At 39.1% G+C, this 22155-nt stretch overlaps 1 protein-coding gene across 3 annotated transcripts in view; it reads right to left on the bottom strand.

The window, feature by feature from the left end:
* Positions 1–91: 91 nt before the first annotated feature.
* The window catches only part of PPP2R2D (protein phosphatase 2 regulatory subunit Bdelta), a 38954-nt gene continuing 16890 nt past the window's right edge, over positions 92–22155 (bottom strand). For all 3 annotated transcript variants that reach the window (XM_081863300.1, XM_081863301.1, XM_081863302.1), the window contains 8 exons: positions 20765–20862; positions 18588–18753; positions 15769–15881; positions 14344–14521; positions 6451–6615; positions 5305–5474; positions 5120–5211; positions 92–2381 (listed from right to left, as the gene is read on the bottom strand). In XM_081863300.1, the coding sequence (XP_081719426.1) occupies positions 2102–2381; positions 5120–5211; positions 5305–5474; positions 6451–6615; positions 14344–14521; positions 15769–15881; positions 18588–18753; positions 20765–20862 (1262 nt within the window). In that variant the 3' untranslated portion in view covers positions 92–2101. The remainder of the gene's footprint in view (positions 2382–5119; positions 5212–5304; positions 5475–6450; positions 6616–14343; positions 14522–15768; positions 15882–18587; positions 18754–20764; positions 20863–22155) is intronic.

Consider the following 22155-nt stretch of genomic DNA (forward strand, 5'->3'; position numbering starts at 1 on the left):
GTACAGTGAAAATAACATACCGAAAGACAATTCAGATGCAATTTTAGGGGGGAAGAGTACATTGAAAAAGTTTCAAAGTACGCAGAGCAAGTGCAGGTAAACATTTAAAATTTATTAAACTTTTTGGTCAAAATAATTGAACAATTATGTACAATCCCATTGTATTTACCTCATGTATTTTAAGGAACAAAGTCAATCTAATGGTTAAATGACCTAACCGTTCCACATTTCAAGATTTGCAAATAGTGTCACAACTGATATACAGTATACGATTTTTAATCTTTATCTTTAGAAACCCCAAATTAGTATTTATTATTGTATCGCGAACAAGAGTGGCACTCTATGGACGTTAATTGATAGGGTAGGAACAGAGACATGCTGCTCTTGCATATTCATATCGGACTCTAGCAATCATATTAAACCTTCATTTCTTTAAAATTCGAGTGTAAACCACACACAAGTATTTCACCCTGGAAGCTTAAAGGGCCTGAATTTTAAGGAGGATTTCATAGGCACATTTAGTAGGAAGTCTGGAGCAAGTGATAGTACTTGCACTAGTATTTAAGATACTTGATGCTATTAAAAGTGTGCCCACTCTTTTTGTGTGTACAAGTTTTCTCCCACAGAAGCTTACAGTGAAATACTGGGAGTTAATCACATATCTTCTAGAAGCGAGAGAGACCCCATAACTTTTCTGCAGCCCCCTATTGCTAGTGGAAACTCAGTATTCTACAAATATATTTTCACATCAGTATTCAGCCTCAAGACAGCTTGATCTCCTGGTTTTACAGACCTGGAGTAAGAGTTAAAACATGTTTAAGTTGTGCTCCTGTTTGGCATAATCAAGTTTAAAAACATACACATTTGAACTGCAATGGAAAGTTTTGTATGCATATGCTTATGCCCAGTTGTAATATTTTTTAAAAGTATACTCTATGGAACAAAAAGGACTAAAGGTTAAAAAAAGAAGTAGTAGTAATGCACATTAAGGTATGCTTCTCACATGTTGAGGCATGTTTACTGTTAAACCAGAGCAGTGATTTGTTGAAGGTTTTGATGTAAAAGACCATCTTGCTCCTTTAAGGCTGTATATAACTTTAAACAAGTACTTTACACTTTGTCTTTTCTGCGCACCATATGATGCCCCCCCCCTTTCTTACACAAAAAACTAATACAAGCTAAGGTGATGACAACTGGAGAAAAAAAATCAGTTTAGTGTTCGAAGCAGTATATACTGCTTTAAACTGCTTATACTGTCAAAAAATGGATAGTATTCAATTAAGTTCTACTCAGAGTAGAGCCATTGAGATTAATGAGCCTGTTTGTCATGTGTCTTAATTTCAATGGGCCTGTTCAGAGCAGGACTAGCATTGGATACAACCTAATATTTTTGGGACAAACTATTTTCAAATCTTTCCGTCAGAGTTATTTTGCACAATCTCAATACATGCAATAAAAAAGACTGAATACATACTTTCAGATTTAAAAACACTTTTTATAGTTTGTTATTTTTATTAAGTGGTTTACACCGGAAGGTGTGGTTATAGATACAGTTGGTGAGTAAATATACATGAAAAACCTGTCTACACACCCAACTCTAGACTTACCTATATGCTCAAAGGTAGAAACACCTAAAGCTTAGATGAAGGCCAGAGAAAGAATGTTTACAGGCATAAAGCACAAATATATGTTTTGAAAGGCCCAAATATTACAGCAGATAAAGAGCACGTGAGATAGAAATTACATTTTTATGACAATTTGTTTCTTGGGTGTTAGATTTTTGGTCTATCAACTGGAAAGGAAGGCTCAGACTTAAATAAATACATTTGTTTTGAATATTGGCCTTTATTGAGTATTGTCCATCAATTCTGCTTCTAGTGGGCTTTTTTTCGTTTACAAAAATTCAATTCCACGTTCTCCCTCACTGAAGGCAGAAATACACCATGAACTCAAGTCCAGGCCAGCTTCTCTCCTTTACCTATAAAGGGAAATAAGTGCATCAATGTTCTTTACTGGGAGGACAACAAGGCCATCTCTCTGACAGATAAACAACTGAGCTTAACTATGCAAAACGACAACTTTGTCCTCAGATAAGCCGTCTTTAATTAATTTTGTCCTGGAATATATACAAGTTATTGGTGGCAGCTACAGCAATGATGTTCTCTGCAGGGTGCCATGCTGTATGAAGGATCTTCTTATTGAAGTCCAGACTGTCAACACTTATTTCATCCTTCTTTCTCTTGCCACCTGTGCACACTTTCCGGGGCTTTAAGATAGCACGAGGTTTGCTACTTTCTCTTGAAGCCTCTAATGTAATATCTCGCCGTGTGTTTCGATCAAACATCCTAAAGAAGTTGTTGTATGAGCCAGTCATAATAGCACTGCATTGGAAAAGAGAAGATAACAACTTTTTATTCATTGGTTACTTCTGATAGGTAATGTCAAGTTACTTGCAATTGTAGGAGGGTCGCAATTTCCTTTCCCTTACTATTTATTTATTTGTTATTACTAGTTTGTTCAACAATGGGTCTCAGGGAAAAGTAACAACAACACATCAATAAAATAACCACAGACACGTAAGTGAAACAGTCTAAAATTTCCTTAAAATATGCAAGATCATCAGAAGGCAATAAACTGCTGTGGCTCCTTACAGTTTTCACTTCTCCTAAGAGTGGGGGGAGGGGTGCATCTTTTCTAACCAATGAAAAGGAACCAGTGTCAGTACCAGACCTGCCTCTGACAGGTAGTCACTCCAGAGATGAGGTGCTGCTGCAGAAAAGGCTCCTGCTCCCTGAACTTCAGTTAGAGGTACCGTATTTTCCCCTCTATAACACACAGATTTTTTCTCCTAAAAAGCAAGGGGAAATGTCTGTGCGTGTTATTGAGCGAATGTGTGGTCCCTGGAGCTGACTGTCCCAAGTACAGGGCAAAAATCAGGCAAAAATCATATTGCGCCGTCACGGAGGAGAGGAGGCTGCTGCTTTCCTGCATTCTGCCTCAGGGTCTTACTGCCCACCCACTTCTGTTTCGTTACTGTGTTTGCTCAAACGGAACAAAGAGCAGGCAAATCCCCTCCCCTCCAGGCAAGCAGAGGGGAAAGCAGAGCGTCCTTCCCTCTCCGTGCTCCGGTGCTGCTGCTGCTGCGTCTAGGGACTCGCAGGCAGCGGAAAACATGCAGGAGAGAGGGGGGGGGCTGGCTTGGGTGGGGGGGGACTTTTGCCTTCCTCCCCCCCCTTTAAACTCCTCTCCTGCATTCTTAGCCAGCTGCTTCTCCGCACATCCCTCTCCTGCTCCTTGTCCCTTCTATGTTTTTCCTTCCCTCCCCACTTAAAACGTGGTTACAAAGCAGGGATCCACATGGATCCTCAGGATCTTTGCATTGGGTCACCCCAGATTCACCATCAGATCATATAGCAATGATCTGATGCAAAAACAGGGCTGCAATGGTGCAAAAACGTGGTTACAAAGCACGGATCCACATGGATCCTCAGGATCTTTGCATTGGGTCACCCCAGATTCACCATCAGATCACATAGCATGTCCATGGCTACAGCCTGCCCCCCCAAAATCACGCACCCACTGTTGCCTGGGGCTGCAATGGTGCAAAAACGTGGTTACAAACCATGGATGCACAGGGATTCTCAGGATTTTTGCATTGGGTCACCCCAAATTCACCATCAAATCACATGTCTGTGGCCACAGCATGAAGCACAAAAATGATACATCCACTGTTTCATTCAGATTTTTTTTTCTTGTTTTCCTCCTCTAAAAACTATGTGCGTGTTATGGTCAGGTGCGTGTTATCGAGCGAAAAATACGGTAGACGCACAAAAGATGGGCCTCTCCTGCAGACCTTAATGGATAGTTACAATGGCTTGAGAGGCATTCCTATTTTATTAGTATTTTCCTATGTACCGTATTTTTTGCTCTATAGAACGCACCAGACCATAGGACGCACCTTATTTTAGAGGGGGAGAACAAGAAAAAAAAATATCCCCCTCTCTGCCCAGCCCCCAGTGGCAGGAGGTGCTGCGCAGAGAAGGGGAGAATTCCCCCCCTTGTTCTCCCCCTCTAAAACAAGGTGCTGTTCAGTCACCTTCAGGTGACTTGGAAGCTTTTCCTGCCTGCCTCCCCCCTGCATTTGCACCATAGGATGCACACACATTTCCCCTTCATTTTTGGAGGGGAAAAAAGTGCGTCCTATAGAGCGAAAAATACGGTATATCATGTTTTTCATGTAAATAATAAGCTGTCTCTTACCAGCAGCTGATCCAGACCAACTGATTGGCAACAGCTCTCGTTATTAGGGTGGGGTTTATCCCAGCGGAGATGCACTTAACCAGGAGGAAGGCATTGCTGAATCTTTGTGTGTTGTGGCATCTATGCTATATCGTGCTACACACTGAGCAATGGGCCACCTAAAGTCCTTGGGGTTTAATTTGTGTGGTGCTTTACCTCATTTCAACACCTTCTGCAGCAAATGATCAGTTCAGACCACTGGCAAGAGCAATCTGTCTCTATACTAGCAGCCCACTGGGTGGGAAGACAGAAAAAAGGAGGGCCCCACTCACTTTGGGGTTTGGCCCACAGTTGGCATGCGGATCCCAACAGTTTACCCCCAAAGGAATATGCTTCTTAACAGAACAAAGGTTTTCCACTTCCACACTAAAGGATATTTCAAGCAGCCAACCATCTCTAAGTTACCATTCAATTCACACACAAAATTTTCTTCTCAGAGCAACCAGGCCACATGCTTGAAGTCTGAGATACCGAGGACTGATCCCAGGAATTCCCCCTCTCTTTTCCACACAAAGCAAATGTACCATCACTGAATTTATATTTCCTCCTAAGGCAGCACATTTGTTTTTATCATGCTACCCATCATATACTTTGAGGATGACCTACAGCAAGTTATTAAGTACACAATGACATAACTAATATAGATGCACCAAGAACTACTGTGGAAGCTAAAGTAGAAGTTTAGGCTGTCCCCCGCCCTGCTCACCAGCCCCAGTGCGGATCATAGATCTCACTTTTCCTTCTGCTTGAATTAAAACCACCACCAATTTTCAGTTCAGGCAAGCATTTAAGCGAGTCTCCTTACACAAGTCAGCCTTACCTATCAGAACCATTCCAGCAGCACTCAAACTTGTCAAAGATGCAGTCATTCTCATACAGTGAACAAAGTTTGCTTCGCAGATATTCATGAACCTTAAAATATATAAGTGTTGAAGAGCATGAGAACATGTTGAATTTTGGGAAGAAATCTTTATTATTATAAAATATAACACACAAACACTGTACCTGATAGGTCTCTACAGGCCTGTTTTCCATATTGAGATCCCATACTTTAACTGAAAGGTAGTCTCTGGTCATCATGTATCGACCACTATGACTGAATTTTACATCCGATATTGAGGAAATTATTTCTGAAAAGAATGATCTGCTGCTGGGATCTTCAGGTTCTTCAAAGACTGAAAGTTGTGAAAGTGGACAGAAAAGCTGCTTACTATTATGGTTAATACTTTAACATTTTTAGTTAACCAAGGCTTAGCCATATCAGTGGTTTCCAACCTCTGCCCCACAAGAGTTGCTGAAATGTGCCCAACAAAATCAAGACACCATGTATTCTATGCCCATTGGAATGGTGAGATCCCAGATAGACACTGGGATGTTCTCTACCAATAAACAGAACTTAATACAGTGGTGCCCCGCAAGATGAATGCCTCCCAAGACGGAAAACCTGCTAGACGAAAGGGTTTTCCGTTTTGGAGGTGCTTCGCAAAACGAATTTCCTATGGGCTTGCTTCGCAATGCGAAAATGTCTTGCGAGTTCCTGCGTTTTTTTTCCCCTCCCCCCCCTTTTTCTAAGCCGCTTATCTGCTTATCTGCTAAGCCGCTAAAAGCGCTAATCCGCTAAGTCGTCAATGGGCTTGCTTCGCAAGACGAAAAAACCGCTAGACGAAGAGACTCGCGGAACGGATTAATTTCGTCTTGCGAGGCACCACTGTATTAGTTTACAGAAAATATAAAGGTAAAGGTAAAGGTACCCCTGACCATTAGGTCCAGTTGCGGACGACTCTGGGGTTGCGGCGCTCATCTCGCTCTATAGGCTGAGAAACTGGTGTTTGTCCGCAGACAGCTTCTGGGTCATGTGGCCAGCATGACTAAGCCGCTTATGGCGAACCAGAGCAGTGCACGGAAATGTCGTTTACCTTCCCGCCGGAGCAGTACCTATTTATCTACTTGCACTTTGAAGTGCTTCCGAACTGCTAGGTTGGCAGGAGCTGGGACCGAACAATGGGAGCTCACCCCGTCACGGGGATTCGAACCGCTGACCTTCTGATTGGCAAGCCCTGTGGTCTAAACCACAGAGCCACCCGCATCCTTTACAGAAAACATACCTGTTTTTTTCTGAGAAGTGGTAAAGAAAACTGAGAAAATACTTACATTTTGAATGTCTATCACAAAGAGCTGATGAACGCATATCACAGAGCCGTATAGTTCCTTTGCTACTGCTGTAGACAAACACATTACAATGATGAGGATGAAATTCTGCTGCCGTTATCACCTCTGTAAGTTCCTCCATGTTAGCAGGCTTTATATCTACAATGTCTGAAAGTTTGTTTGTATAGGTTCATATAGATTTGTTTTCCTCAAAATATAACTTTAAAAGTATGCAATACAGGGTGATAAACAATCTAAAAACTGTACCCAAATTCTGTATTATTTGGAATTGACATTTCTAGCATTCAGTTTATCATCTAATATACAATTGAAGGATCACCATTCTCTACAACCTGCAGTTTACAACAGGGGTGGAGGGGAGGGGTCTTCTCAGAATACCACCACCAACAGTTGGGGCATGTGAACATGAGAGACAGTTTTCTCATAGCAGCACCTCATATTTGGGACTCAAGGTGGAAGGGGGGGGGGAATCAAGCACCCGCTTCCCCGACCATGTTCAGACTGAATTTAATTTGTCCAGGCCTTTGGGAGGGGATAGAAACACATTAATGCCCTGTACATTTTAAAGCTATCATTTGGCTATGGTCTTATCAGACACTATGTTGGTCACTGCTCTGGGCTCCCTTTAATATAGTTGCCAAACAGAACTCTAGCATATGAGAGTTAAATATTATTTTAAAAAATGCAAAACCCAGAGAAGAATTGTTTACTGGGAGTCAGAAGAATTCAAGGCAGAAAGAAGTTACAAGGCACTGTTACCGCTCATTATTTTGACAGCACAAGACAGCTGCGAAGAATGCTCCTCCTCCCCAACATTTCATAGAATCATAGAATTGGAAGGGTCCCAAGGGTCATCTAGTCCAACCCCCTGCAATGCAGGAATCTCAGCTAAAGCATCCATGACAGATGGCCATCCAACCTGTTTAAATACCTCCAAGGAAGGAGAGTCCACCATTTTTACATGCCTTGCAGTTTTTTGCTCTTCCAAACTCAAAACTCCTGAAATTCTAAAGGTGTGGAGAACATGTAGGCTCTCCAAACTTTATTTAACTTCCATTACCCTTAGCCAGCATGGCTAATGATGATGGCAACTATAGTCCAGCAGTACCTGGAAGGGCTAGAGATTCCCTACCCTTGTCTTAAAAGACTAAACAAAATAAAACAGATGATTTATCATATTCAGAACGACTTCCGGTCCAGCGCGACACCGACTCAGGCGGGGATTTCTTCACTGCGGAGAATCCCGAGCTTCTCGGAGGAAAAAGGGGTTCCGCAGGGCGCAGCGGTCCCCTGAAAAGTATCTGGAGGGTGTGCAGATACACTGGTTCCCGTGGAGCCGAAATCGTGGACCCCTCGGACGTCAGGTAACTCCGTTTTATCGGAGCGAAGAGTACGACGGGGGGAGAAGCGGGCTGAGGGAAGCCATAGCTCCCTTCGAGAAAGCGAAGCCCCGAGCCTGAGGGGGAAGCGCCGGATTCTCAGAAAAAGCAAATTCGAGTCTAAATAAGGAGATTATAATTTCGGAGTGGATACTAAGAGATTTCGAAGAAGAAGGAGGCTAAAAAGAGAGCTCAACTTTTATCTGAAATCATGGCGGACGCAGAGATCTAGGCAAAGCAGTGGAAAACGTGAGTGTCGCTAGCGGTCGAACTCTTCTCCCCTTGGAAACTTTCCAGAATGCTCGAAACAAAGTAACTGATAAAAGAGGAAAGTAGAGGGGAGCAATAAGTTACTATATTGCGATTAGCCTGTATATATGTCCCTGATTTCCCCAGCCCCCATACAACGGGAGGCAAAAAAAGGGCGATAGTTTCACTTTTAAAAGCTCTGCGCAACGAAAGAATTTATCGGGTCAGAGACTCCATTACTCTCTTTGGTTGCTACGTGCCAGGAGGAAGAAGGAGGAAGAAGGAGGAGAAAGGGACTTTCTGTTTGGTACGGCACTACTATCTTAACCAACCCAAATAACTTTAAACTTTAAACTTTAAAACAACCTGGTCACCGGTTTAAAGAAGATCTCACTCTGTGAAGCGGGGAAGCTTTTATTTTGCTTAGTATCTTCCCTACTTCTTTTTGCAGTTTTTTTTTCTTCCCTTTTTCTTTTTTCTTTTTGCGTGTGTGTGTGTGTCCTCTGGACTCTCCCCACCGACTGCAACCCCCTGGTGGATGGAAGGAAAATTACAGCTTGATTTCTCTTTTTTTTCTTTTTCTGTTTGATTTTGGCTGGTCTCTTTGAGCGAACTTGTCATCGAGGTGGGATCTCTGACTGCCGGGAAGAAATTTAATTGGGATTTAACCTATCGGTGTTTAACCTCCGGAACACCCCATTAGCCCGAACTCTTAAGGGAATTAGCCCAATTGAGGGCAGGAAGACCAAAAAGGATTAAAATTTTAAGAAGGTGGATATATGCAATACGATATGGATTAGCCTAAATGGTGGCAGGAAGATTCTAGACCGAGTATTGATCGGACTGGTACTCTGGATTTTGGATTTGGATTTGGAACTCGATCATTAACAATCTTAACCAGTGGATTAGCCCAAGTGGGGGCAAGAAGAAGGAACATTGACTAGGGAGACTGGTTAAAGGACATAACTATATTGGGCAAAAATAGATTTAAAAGTATAACTGACTAAAGAACTTTAGGGGCACTGGGGATTGTTTCTGGGGAGATTAATTTGATTCTTGGGTTGAAAGGGGGATAAATAATTGGTATATATAGAAGAGGGTTATTGGTATATAGAAGAGGATTATTGATATATAGATAAAATGTCACACATACAGAAAAAAAGTGGTGAAGGGGGGACTCCGGGAGATAGAAAGGGATCCAAACAAGAAACAGATTTCAGAGCGGAAATATTGAAAATGTTTGGTGAAATTAGGCAGAGTGAAAAGAATTTAGAAACAAAAATTGAACAATTAGATGCAAAGATTGGGAAAATGGATAAGAAAATAGACGAGACAGTAAATGAACTGAAAGGACAAATTAAAGAAGTATCTAAAAGAACTCACATGTTAGAGGAGGGAATGAAAAAGACAAAATTGGAAATGAGGGAACTGAAACGGGAAGAGGACAAAATCAGGGCGAGTCTCATGGAATCTAACAAAACACAAGAAGAAATGTGGGATGCCATCTCCATGAATGAACTTCGGCAACGAGAAGTTAATCTGAGGATGAGAGGGATACCAGAAACCCATAATGAGAATATTAAACAAAGATTAACAAGAGAAATGGCACAATGGCTGGAGCTTCAGGAGGTGGAGGTGGCAAACTCAATTCAAAATGCCTTCAGGATGAAGGTAAGAACGACCAAAGCGAAGAAATATCCTGGAGACTGCTTGATAACATTTAAGGATAGAGATATGAGAAATTTGGTTCTTCAAAAAAATAGGGAAAAAAGATTGTCTATAGACGGTTTTTACATAATTATCTTTAAAGACATCCCAATCAAACTGCTGAAGCGGAGAGACCCTTACAAACCACTAGTACAAATTCTCAAAAAGAACAACATAGAATTCAGATGGGAGTTCCCGGAAGGGATCTCCTTTACTTACAAGAATAAAAGACACCGGCTGAACAGTCCAGCGGAGATAGGCAAGTTCCAAAGAAAGTACAGAGAACTGACGGCAGAAGAAGAAGAAGAAATGAAAGGAGCAACTGGAGGTACCGCTGCAAAGGTGAAGAATGGAGAACAAAGGGATGAGGAAGGGCAGGAAGAGGAAGAGGAGGAAGAAGAGGAGGAAAGATTATAAAATTTAGGAAAATATATTATTCAAATTAATTTAATCTGAAAAATATGGCTTTAAACATATGGAATTGGAATGTGAATGGACTGAACGAAAAAAAGAAACGCAACAAGGTGGAACAACTTTTAAAGAAGAAAAATTTAGACATAATCTGTTTGCAGGAGACGCATGTAGCAAAGAGACACAGGAAAATTCTGATCAACAAGAGACTTGGAAACGAATTTATATCATCAGACAAGGAGAAGAAGAGGGGAGTGATATTGTATGTAAGGAGTAAAATTGAAGCCCAACAAATTTTTAAAGATGAGGAAGGAAGAGTTATTGCAATTCAAATTAATTGGCAAGGCGAGAAAATAGTGATTGTCGGGATCTACGCACCTAATGGAAATAAGACTGATTTTTACAAGAATTTGGAAGAAAAACTGTTGGAATACGCAGACCAGAAGATAATTGTGATGGGAGATATGAACGGAGTGATATCAGCAGAGATGGATAGATTGAGAAATAATGGATCAAAAGAAGGAAAATTACCTAAAACTTTTTTTGAAATGGTCAAAAACTGCAATTTAATAGATATATGGAGGCTACGACACCCAATGGAGAAACAGTTTACTTTTTATTCGGAACCAAACCAGTCAATGTCTAGAATCGATCAAATTTGGATATCAAATGAATTAACGCCAAGAATCCTCCAAGTAGAAATTCAACCGAGAGTTATCTCAGATCATAGTCCCATCAAACTAGAAATCAAAGGATTTGAAGAAAGAACTTTCAGATGGAAACTGAATGATTATTTATTGGATGATCGGAAAATTGTGCAAGACGCACAGAAGAAATTGAAAGAATATTTTGAAGACAATTGCAATAAAGGAACGAGGATGAACACCGTGTGGGACGCAAGCAAGGCGGTGATGAGAGGCTTTTTTATACAGCAGAATTCGATCAAGAAGAAAAATCGAGAGAAAGAAAAGAAAGAAATTTTAAAACAAATTATGGAAAACGAACAAAAACTAATCAGGAAACCAAACAATGAAAGAATTAAGCAAAGTATCAAGGTTTTACAAACTCAATTTGCAATGATGATAAACAAGGAGGTGGAATGGAATATAAAAAAACTGAGACAAAAGAATTTCGAATTCGCAAACAAGTCAGGAAAATGGCTTGCCTGGCAGACTAAGAAAAGGAAGGAGCAAAATACAATAAATAAAATTGAAGTGGGAGGAACGGAGATAAATAACCCCAAAGATATCAGGAAAGGATTCTTGGAATATTACAGACAATTATATAAAAAGAAAGAAAAGAATAATATGAGGAAAATAGAAAGATATTTAAAAGAGAAAGAGGTGCGAAAGATCCCGACAGAAGCACAAGAAAGGCTGAACACCCCGATAGACATAGAGGAAATAAGAGTGACGATAAAAAAACTGAAAAATGGAAAGGCCCCAGGACCAGACGGCTTTACAGCAAGATATTACAAAGAATTGGGAATATCCCTGTTGATACCACTGAAAGAAGTAATGAACAACATATTAAAGGAGAAAGAAATTCCAGAGACATGGAAGGAAGCACTTATAACCTTCATTCCAAAAGAAGATGCGGACTTAACCCAAGTAAAGAATTATAGACCAATCTCATTATTAAATACGGACTACAAAATTTTCACAGGAATTATAGCAGAAAGATTAAAAAAGGTTTTACAAGGAATTATCCACGACGACCAAGCGGGTTTCCTCCCAAGCAGACAGATGAGAGATAATGTGAGAAATGTAATAAATATTTTAGAATACCTGTCTGCAAGAAACGAGAAACAAGCAATGCTGATGTTCGTGGACGCTGAAAAAGCATTCGACAATGTCGCATGGGATTTCATGTTGAAAAATATTGAACAAAGAGAAATGGGAAGTCACTTCTTCAATGGAATTAAAGCAATATATACGGAGCAAAAAGCGAAGCTGATAGTGAATAATGTAATAACAGAAGAAATAAAGATTTCTAAGGGTACCAGACAGGGATGCCCATTGTCACCACTACTATTCATTCTGGTCCTGGAGGTGTTATTAGACTCAATAAGGAAAAAAGAAAGTATAAAGGGGGTGTCAGTAGGCCAAAATCAATATAAAGTCAAAGCCTTTGCTGACGACTTAGTCTTGATGATAGAAGATCCGCTGGAGACAGCAGCTGAGATACTGAAGGAAATTGAAACATTTGGAGAGGTGGCAGGTTTCATAATAAACAGGAAAAAAACTAAAATTATAGTTAAAAACATGGAAAAAGCAACAATGGAGGCACTGCAGCAACAAATTGGTATTGAAATTGTCAAAAAGGTCAAATATCTGGGAATATGGCTAACCCCAAAAAATATTGATCTGTTCCAAAACAACTATATCCCGGTGTGGAATGGAATTAAGAAGGATCTGGAAGTATGGAATAGATTAAAACTATCCTTCTGGGGTAGAATCTCAATGATTAAGATGCTAGTGCTACCAAAGATGCTGTTTTTATTCCAGATGTTACCAATATTAAAAGGAGTGGCGATTTTTAAGGAATGGCAAAGGACGATCTCTAGATACATATGGCAGGGCAAAAAGCCGAGAATTAAATATAAATTACTAACAGATGCAAAAGAAAGGGGAGGCTTTGCCCTGCCAGATCTGAAGCTATACTACGAAGCATCGTGTCTTTGCTGGCTAAAAGAATGGATTAAACTTAAAAATACAAAACTCCTAGACCTGGAAGGATTCGACAACAGACTCGGGTGGCACGCGTATCTTTGGAAAGAAAAGAAGAAGGGATATAAAACCTTTGAAAACCACATCTTCCGGAAATCGCTATGGGAAGTTTGGGACAGATATAAAAATATATTGGAAGGGGGGGTGCCACATTGGCTATCCCCGTTAGAGGTCATGGGGGTCAAAAAAGAAAATATGAGAAGTGATTGGATTACCTATGGAGATTTGGTGGAGAAAGAAGGAGGAAAGTGGAGACTAAAACCATACGAACAAGTTAAAGAATACGTCTTTGATTGGCTGCATTACCATCAAATAAATGAAATGTTTAAAAAAGATGTGAAAGAAAAGGGGTATAAAGAAAAAGATTCGAGATACCAAATAGAGATAGTGAATAACGACTCCAAAACAATTTCTAAAATGTATAAAATTTTGTTAGAATGGCACACAATAGATGAGGAGGTGAAAGTAGTTATGATTCAATGGGCCAAAGATTTAGGATACAACATAGACCTTGGTGATTGGCAGAAAATATGGAATGAAAACTTGAAATTTACGGCATGTGTTACATTAAAAGAAAACGTAATGAAGATGGTTTACAGGTGGTATATGACACCTGCAAAATTAGCAAAGATGTACAAAACCTGTAATAAATGTTGGAGGTGTAAGGAGAAGGAAGGTACATTTATGCACATGTGGTGGGATTGTAAAAAAGTAAGGGGGTTCTGGGAGATGATACACAATGAACTAAAGAAAATGCTAAAATATAGCTTTGTTAAGAAACCAGAACTCTTCCTGCTGGGAATAACAAGAACGGATATAAGTAGGAGAGACTGTAAACTGTTTCAATATGCTACCGTCGCAGCAAGGATATTGTTGGCCCAGAGGTGGAAACAAGAAGAGGTTCCGACTCTGGAGGAATGGAGGTCAAAACTAACAGACTACGCAGAGTTAGACAAATTAACAGGGAAAATTAGATACCAAAAAGACCAGAAATTCATTGAGGACTGGGGGAAATTTACAGAGTATTTGAAAAACATATGTGAGGATAGCACAACGCTAGCGTGTTTCAAAGAAGCTTTGTGAAAATAGAAGGAGTATTGCCAAAAGGCAAGCAAGGATAGAAATATAATATTTAATGGCAATATCTAAAGAAGGAATGTGAGGAGAGGATTTGAACTACGAAAGATTGTCAGAGAAGTTGAGGGAGGTCCAAACAAGGTGAAATATGTGATATATAAATGGATTGGTTTATTATTTTTTTTTTTATGGAAAAACTTCAATAAAAATTTATTACAAAAAGATTTATCATATTCAGAACAATTGATTGAGGCCAGTAATACTTATTGTAAGAAGCTACTAAGCATTAAGTATTACTATGTATCTAATATAAAAAAGGATACTAAAACTTCTGTCTGTGATTTCTAAATGCCACAGGTTGATTCTTAGGTCATCTGCAGAAAGGTACGTTTCATGATCACTATTTACTGAAATAGAGTTTATGTGATATGTGTGTGCATTTGCAAATATCCTTCGGGGACTTGCTTCTACCATTAGGTCCATGGGTTTCAATATTGGCACCTAAAAATAGAGAAAGGGAGAGAAGTTCACTACTACATAAAATATTTATTTAAAGGGCTAATCACTACAATATCTTAAAGTTACAAAATCTTTAAAGCTACAAAAGTTGCTGGAATGATCTGGCATTGGATTGCATTCAAGATACTACTAAGTAGCCCTTTGCTCAAGCAGAACTACTTCTGAATATACCCTAAATCAGTGATTCCCAATTAGCTAAGTACTGTGGACCCCTTTTTTCAAAAGCCAAGCCATAGACCCCCTACTTTTGAAGATTTTGATATTTCTAATGGTGTACTATTTCAGATCTCAGTCAACTCAACACCCTTTAAGTAAAAAGAAGTTGACAAACTTCTCTAGTCAGGGATCACAAATCCATTCTAAAAATTAGAATTCAAGTGTCAACACACAAGGCATAAACACACTAGCATGCCAAGTAAAACTGCATGACTCAGACCTATAGAACCACATGTGTATCAAGTCCTTTCACATTCCTCTGACATCTTGCTTTCTAACTTTTGGCATGCTAATTTGTACATCACTGTTTCAAAAGTAGCTTGATATTTTAAATGGCAACTGTCAAACTGTTCTGTGCCTGTGAAAGATTAAGCTGAAAAGGCTCTCTAGCAGCCTGTCTTCAGGGTTCAAAAACAATCAAGAGTGGTATAACATTGTGCAAGTTTCCAAAAGTGCAAATTTAACCGATATGCAACCATAAGTAGAATCACCTTTTTCTGTTTTCAAATAGCTTAACAATGTTCCAGAACATCCAGGAAAGAACAGCATTAAATACACATATAAAATTGTCTTTGAAATGACTAGGTTAACTGTAGACGTTTCAAGGGAGTTAAACGTCTTGAATTAAAGGAACAGAGGAAGCTTCATTTTACCAAGTCAGACTATGGCTACATCTAGGTCAGTATTCTCTATTCAGTACTGACTGGCAGTGGCTTTAAAGACAGAGCTTATCCAGGTGTACCTGGAGATGACAGGGACTGCAGCTGCAACCTTTTTCATGCAAAATTATGTGTTTAGAAAAGATTTTATAGTTAAGATTCTCTTTATACAGAGAAAATGGTGCAATGAGTTATAGCGCTTTTCCAACCTCATAGTTTTCTAAGTAGATGTTTAGAAGCTTTCAAAAAAATCAAGTATATAATTAAGTTTCTACTTTGCATGATACAACTGTGACCCAACAGTTAGTAACATTGCTTAGATTTTGTTAATTCTAAATAAAGGTAACAAAATACCCGTAGTGCTGTGATTCTAAATGGATCCCGAAGTCTTCCATCTTCATCTTTCAAGTTATAACCTTCAGCTCTTTTATCTCGTTCACTGATTTTCCATAATTTAATAGTTTTATCTGAAAAAAGGAGAAAATATTCAAATGGTTGAAATCAAACAACACCGAAAGCTACTTTGTCATTAATTTTTGCTTACAAATAACCCAGTATGGTATACAAGCTGGACTAAGAATTTGGACGTGGAGAAGACTGAATGAATGGTTTGTTTATAAACTGAACTCTGCCCAGACAAATCAATTCTAAATGCATAATCTTTGCAAGTGGAGCATATTATGCAACGGTTGTATAGAAATAATGTGCTACACACACATCCCAGAGATACCCAGGTACACAGTTTCTGTCACATGTAGAGGACTTGGGGGAGCAGGCGGGCTGGATTTCACTGTGAGCAGGGTTTTAAAGAAGGGAAGATGCAGTAAAAGCAGCCTCTTCTCCAAAGCTTGTGGGAAGGGCTAGGTCTTGTTGCATTTCCAGTGTGATACTTGTGTTTGCTATGGCATTGTTGAGAAAAAGGGACCTGAACTCTCCCTACCCTTGCACTTTACGGAGAATTGGGAGGCACTTACAACTGGTGAGTTTTGAAGCCCATACCATAATCAATTTTATTTTGGGTAATACTGTGAAGGAGTAAGGAGCCACAAAGCATTGCTTCCACTCTTATTCAGTCCCTTCCCTTCCCTGAAATTTCAGAAGTACTGACATTACAAAGCATATCTTTGTAACCATACGGGCTAGAGTGGGGTTTTATTTCTCATGAAACTGAATTCTGTTTGATACACAAGCTGCACTTTTTATGCATTCCTGAAGAATGATGGCACATACACAACCCTGTGTTGCATTGGTTTTTCTAGTGGTGGTAAAATTAATATAATTTAGGCAACCATTGTATATAGCAATTTGTTAGCAACAAACAATGTGAAGTGTCACCGTTCTCTATTACAAAGCTGCAACTTTTATGAAGAACTTATGCATAGTTTCTGTATAACCAAGCACACAAATGCATTAGGCCACTAGCATTTATATAATTACGTCAGGAGTGCCTCTAAGAGCCTGAACAATAAGCATTTGTTTCAGCTGTGCCTGCCACAACAGTCTGCACAACTGAAGAATTTACAATTTCAGTAAGCAACTAAGAACCTTCTTTCAACTATAAGTAGAAAGTCTTACACAAGTTTTTTAAAATATAAAAAGCACTATCATAATGATGAACAGCCTAGAGTACACTCTGATAAAATGGATATATTTGCCTGATAAACGCTGTAGATTATTTGAAGAGAAATAGATACTTTTATACTGAGAAAACATTTCTTCAGATATTTTCATTATGCAAGGTATTGATTATAACATGTAGTCATGTTATTACAAAAGTACGGTTTGTGTTTTCTAAAAACAGTATTTTAAAAAATACCCCTGTTAATTTACCTAAGAAAACCAGTGCAAAAATAAAATAAAATAAACCAGCACAATTTAAATGAACTAGGCTGTAAATCTCTTGGTCCATTGTGTCAAATAGGTTTCTGGAGATATTTTAAACTGAACAGAAAAATATGATTCAGAGATCCTCAACAATACAGTGGGGGGCAGACTCTGTTCAGAAACACAGCACACTTGCAAGTTCCCTTCCACTATAATGTTGTCCTCTTTGGGTGAAAAGTATCAGTTCAGTGAAGTACATTATTAAGCCATGAATTATTAATACTAGCTTGTATAATAGTTAAGAAGCAGAGTGGAGTCTTCAAGGATTTATCTTTTACTAAATTATTAAATATTAAGGTTTTTGGCATCTTAAATCACTTAATCTAAAGATATATTCTTGTTTGCCCTCTCAAGCAAGTGATACCTCTTAATGTATCAGAAATCTTATGATGCAAAGGGTTTGCAGAAAGCTATCAAAATAATTTGGGCATTTGTGAAAATCTTACTCAGGACAAGTAAACACTTTACAAATAATTTCTCTTCAGTGCCTGGGAAAGAACAGTTGGGAACACTGACAGTGAGAAAGCGTATTGGTTTCCTTTACAAGGAGGGTTACATCATGATGCTGATAGCCTCAATGCTCTTATGTCTAGACCTGGGCGATTTTTCAATATATCATTCAAAATTGATTATGAAGTCCACAGCACGATAATTGTTTCATAAAGAACAACTGAACTAGCTTAGTGAACTATGGCTTACAAAGCAAGAGAACCCATGGTTCACCAGTTTAAATGTCATGGCAAATTTACACTTTGCTATTAGCTTATGGGCCAGTGTGGGGATTTGGGACTGCAGAAATTGAAACACCAGATGGCAGGCTTGATTATGACAGCAGCAGCAGCAACAACAACAACAACAACAACAACAACAACAATTATTATTATTATTATTATTATTATTATTATTATTATTATTATTATCTTGCTTTTGTAGCACCAAGCAGTTATTTGGTGTTGCACATGAACAATTCAATTATACAGTGGTACCTTGGTAGTCAAATGGCTTGGCTCCTCAACAAATCGGCTCCTGAATGCCACAAATCCGGAAGTGAGTGTTCCAGTTTGCAAATGTTTTTCAGAAGCTGACTGTCCAATGTGAGTGCAGGAAGCTCTTGGAGCCAATTGACTGTTTTGGGAGTCAAATGGACTCCTAGAATGGATTAAATTCGAGATCCAAGGTACCACTGTAGTTACATTAGAAATGATACTATATGTAAGTAGACATGAATGATCTAGAAGTAATCAGATACAACTAGAACATATGCAGAAAAATGTGTTGTGTAAACTTACCATTTGTAGATAATAAGAAGTGAGCAGCATTCTGTTGTGGTAACCACCTAATTTTATTAATTTTTTCCTCAATTTCTAGACTTTTCAAGTAGTCAAACTCAGGTTCATGACTCTGAAAGGTACTGTAAACATTATATTCTCCCCTTGAATGAGGACGGCTTTTGTTCTGCAAGGGAACACACATGTGTGAAAAAGTAATTTTTGTAGCATGCACATACTAAGCAGAAGAATTAACAAAGATTCCAACAATATCAGAAGTTATTCAATAAACAAATATACCGAATTTATTAAAGCATCTACCTGCCCTCACGCTTGCAAAGTACAACAGGAAGAGCTTCTTGCATTATAAAGAGGCAACGGAAAGGGTGCAAAGCTGTGTTCACATGTGTGTGAACAAAGAGAGAACCAAAGTTTGTGCTGCAACATATAACAGTCACAGAAGCAAACTGTTTTCAATCTGCCTCTTTGACTAACGGTTTTGAAGCAAAAACTTGAGAGCTCCTGCCTGTATGTTGGCAAACAGCTGTCTTGAATCACAGCCACGTCTATTGAAAGGTAGACCTTTACAACTTTATCTGTCATACAAGTTGCAAAAGGAATTAATTTACACAAGGGAGAAAAAAAAGATTCAGAAGAACTGGCCTACTGAATGACAGGTTGGCATATACCACTGTTCATTTAATTCAAAAAGTGTAATAAATAGCAGTGTTCATTTTATGATCAAGAAGGGGAAGTAGCTTTGAGATAAAGCACATGCTATGCATGTAGCAAATCTCCAGATACAATATGGGCTGGGAGAGACGACTGCCTGGGACATTAGAGAGCTGTTGCCAGTGATATGGGGCATAAAGTTTTCCAATACTTTATTTTTTAATGGAAAAAAATCTGTTTCATAAGTTTCATAAGTAACAACGAATGGGTGCCAACAGCAATCAAATATTAGACAAGCCGGGCAGTTTTTAGATTTATTTACCAAATACAAGTAAAATGGACCTAAGTTGCATGGAAAATTTTTCTAACTCAACATCCCCCCCCCAACTCGCCCCCCCCAATCACTGGCTGTTGCCAAATCAGAGAATATAATACTGGCCCAATGGTTTAAGTCAGTGTATGACTGTTTCACTGTTCATAAACTTGGAGCAATGTCACAAATTACCTTTAGTCAGAGAACCCTAGTGCCATTACACATATCTGGAAGCACCATTTTTTAAAAATAAAAGTATCATTCCTTTGTTGTTGCTTTGAAAAAGCAAATGTATGGAATCAATTCACTTGTTCTTGCAGCTACTAATTTTTAACTATTCTGAAAACGAGGCTCTTCTTGATTAGCTTTGCATGTGTGTCTTCCACAAAGTTTTAAATCAAAATTTCTTCCTCATCTATAGTAAGGTAAGCAGTATGGCAACTGGCTTTTCCCCTTTTACAAAATCTGAAATAAAGCAAGGCTATTCTTGCCTTGCAGTGCTGCAAGCCCTCATTATTTTCTGAACCTTAAACTCCTCTCAGTGCACAAAGTGGACTGCAGCCCTAGTTGGAATGAAGACTTACAGGTTCCTGAGATGGTGTGAATAAATCAGACAGCTTTTTCTAGTAACTTTCTATTTGCAGTTCCTAAAAGTATCAGCAAGTTTTCTCTATTTTTTTGTTAAGTCCTCTCTCTAAAGATTGCCAAAGACAAATGTGCATTCCTTAACACAATGGTATGACTTAGTGCACACTTTCCCCTTCAACTGACACAATACCTATGTAATAAACACGTAAAATAAAAACTAGTAGCCAACCCAAAAATCTTTCTCATCAGTGGCTAAGGATATATATGTATTGCTTAACCTTTCTTAGTCATCCTATTGCATTCTTTCTCAGAATGGTTGAACAAGCAATAAAGAACAGATGTTCCTCAAGCCATTCTATTCCTACTTACGAATGTACATACAACTAATGTAGGTAGCATCATCTGAAAATGAGTAATCTGAAGAATGACTGTGACTTAATGAATTCTGGGGGAAAACATCAATGTACTTGAAATAGTTGGCAGGTAAAGTATAAAGATCAATTTTTAAAAGAAAGTAGCTTGATCATAAATTAAAATTGATGATGTGATGTTGTGATACCATTCACTTTAAACATAAACAGCAAGGGAGAAGAACCACTTTTTTATTGTTTTGAATGGCACTGACCTCTGGTTCCCTTTGAAATATAACCACTCTGCCACCCTTGTCTCCTGTTGCAAGAAGATCTCCAGAGTAATTAAATTCAACTGTTGAGATAATGTCAGCTGTAAACAGAAAACAGAGACAAAAGTATTATAATGTGTAAAGTGAGCCAAGTACCTTAAGAACAGGGTATACAATTGAATGGACAACAGGTCCACATGAAATTTGCAGGCTGATTTTCAACTGTACTATTAAAAGTGATGGGTTCTCTCTACAAGCTTTCATCACCTTTTAAGTAGTCCAAACATCATGAAGAACAATCTCAAATTTGTGCACTCAACACTGAGTGTGGAAATGTTAAAGATAACAAGATGCAGGGGAGGTTGGCTCATTTCAGTGAATGGAGCATTGCCCCACCAAATCCAATCTGCTGTCATCCAATCCCCACCCGCCTGCCTTACCTACAACCATTTCATGGAGTAGCACTGACTGTCAGGTTCCTCCTTCTTATGACTCTAAAATCAAAGAATCACAGAACTGTAGGGTTGGAAGGGACTTCTAGTCCAACCCCCTACAATGCAGGAATCTCAAGTAAAACATCCAGGACAGGTGGCCATCCAGCCTCTGCTGAAAAGCCTCCAAGGAAGGGGAGTCCACAACCTCCCGAGAGAGTCCATTCCACTGTCGAACAGATCTTACTGTCAGAAAGTTCTTCCAGATGTTTAGTTGTAATCTCCTTTCTTGTAACTTGAATCCAATGGTTTGGGTCCTACCCTCTGAGCAGAAGAAAAAAGCTTGCTCCATCTTCCATGTGACAGCCATTTAGATATTTGAAGAAGGCTATCATACCTCCTCACAGTCGCTTCTTTTCCAGGCTAAACATACCCAGCTCCCTCAACCTTTCCTCATAAGCCTTTGTTTCCAGACTCTCTGTCATCTTGGCCAACCTCCTATGCACACAGAACAGAACAGTACTATGACTTCCCTTGATCTGGACACTATAGTTCTGTTGATGCAGCCTAGAATAGCATTAGCTTTTTTCACTGCTTCATAACACTGTTTACTCATGTTAAGCTTGTGGTCTACTAAGATCTGCAGATCCTTTTCACACATACTACCAGCAAGCCAGGTGTCCCCCCTCTCATATTTGTGCAGCTGGTTCTTCCTGCCTCCACGTAGAACCTTACATTTGTCCCTATTGAAATTCATTCTGTCAGTTTGGTCCCAGTTCTCCAATCTGTTAAGACAGTCTAGAATCCCAGTTCTGTCTTCTGCAACATTGGCTACCCCTCCCAGTTTGGTGTCACCTGCAAATTTGATTAGCACCCCTTCAATTCCTTCGTCCAAGTCATTTATTGTGCTTCCACTGTAGAACTCAGCAGGGAGAAGGATGTGGACAAAACTAGGAGTCAGTT

Source organism: Podarcis erhardii, assembly GCF_964252035.2.
Source record: "Podarcis erhardii genome assembly, chromosome: 5".
Taxonomy (NCBI): domain Eukaryota; kingdom Metazoa; phylum Chordata; class Lepidosauria; order Squamata; family Lacertidae; genus Podarcis; species Podarcis erhardii.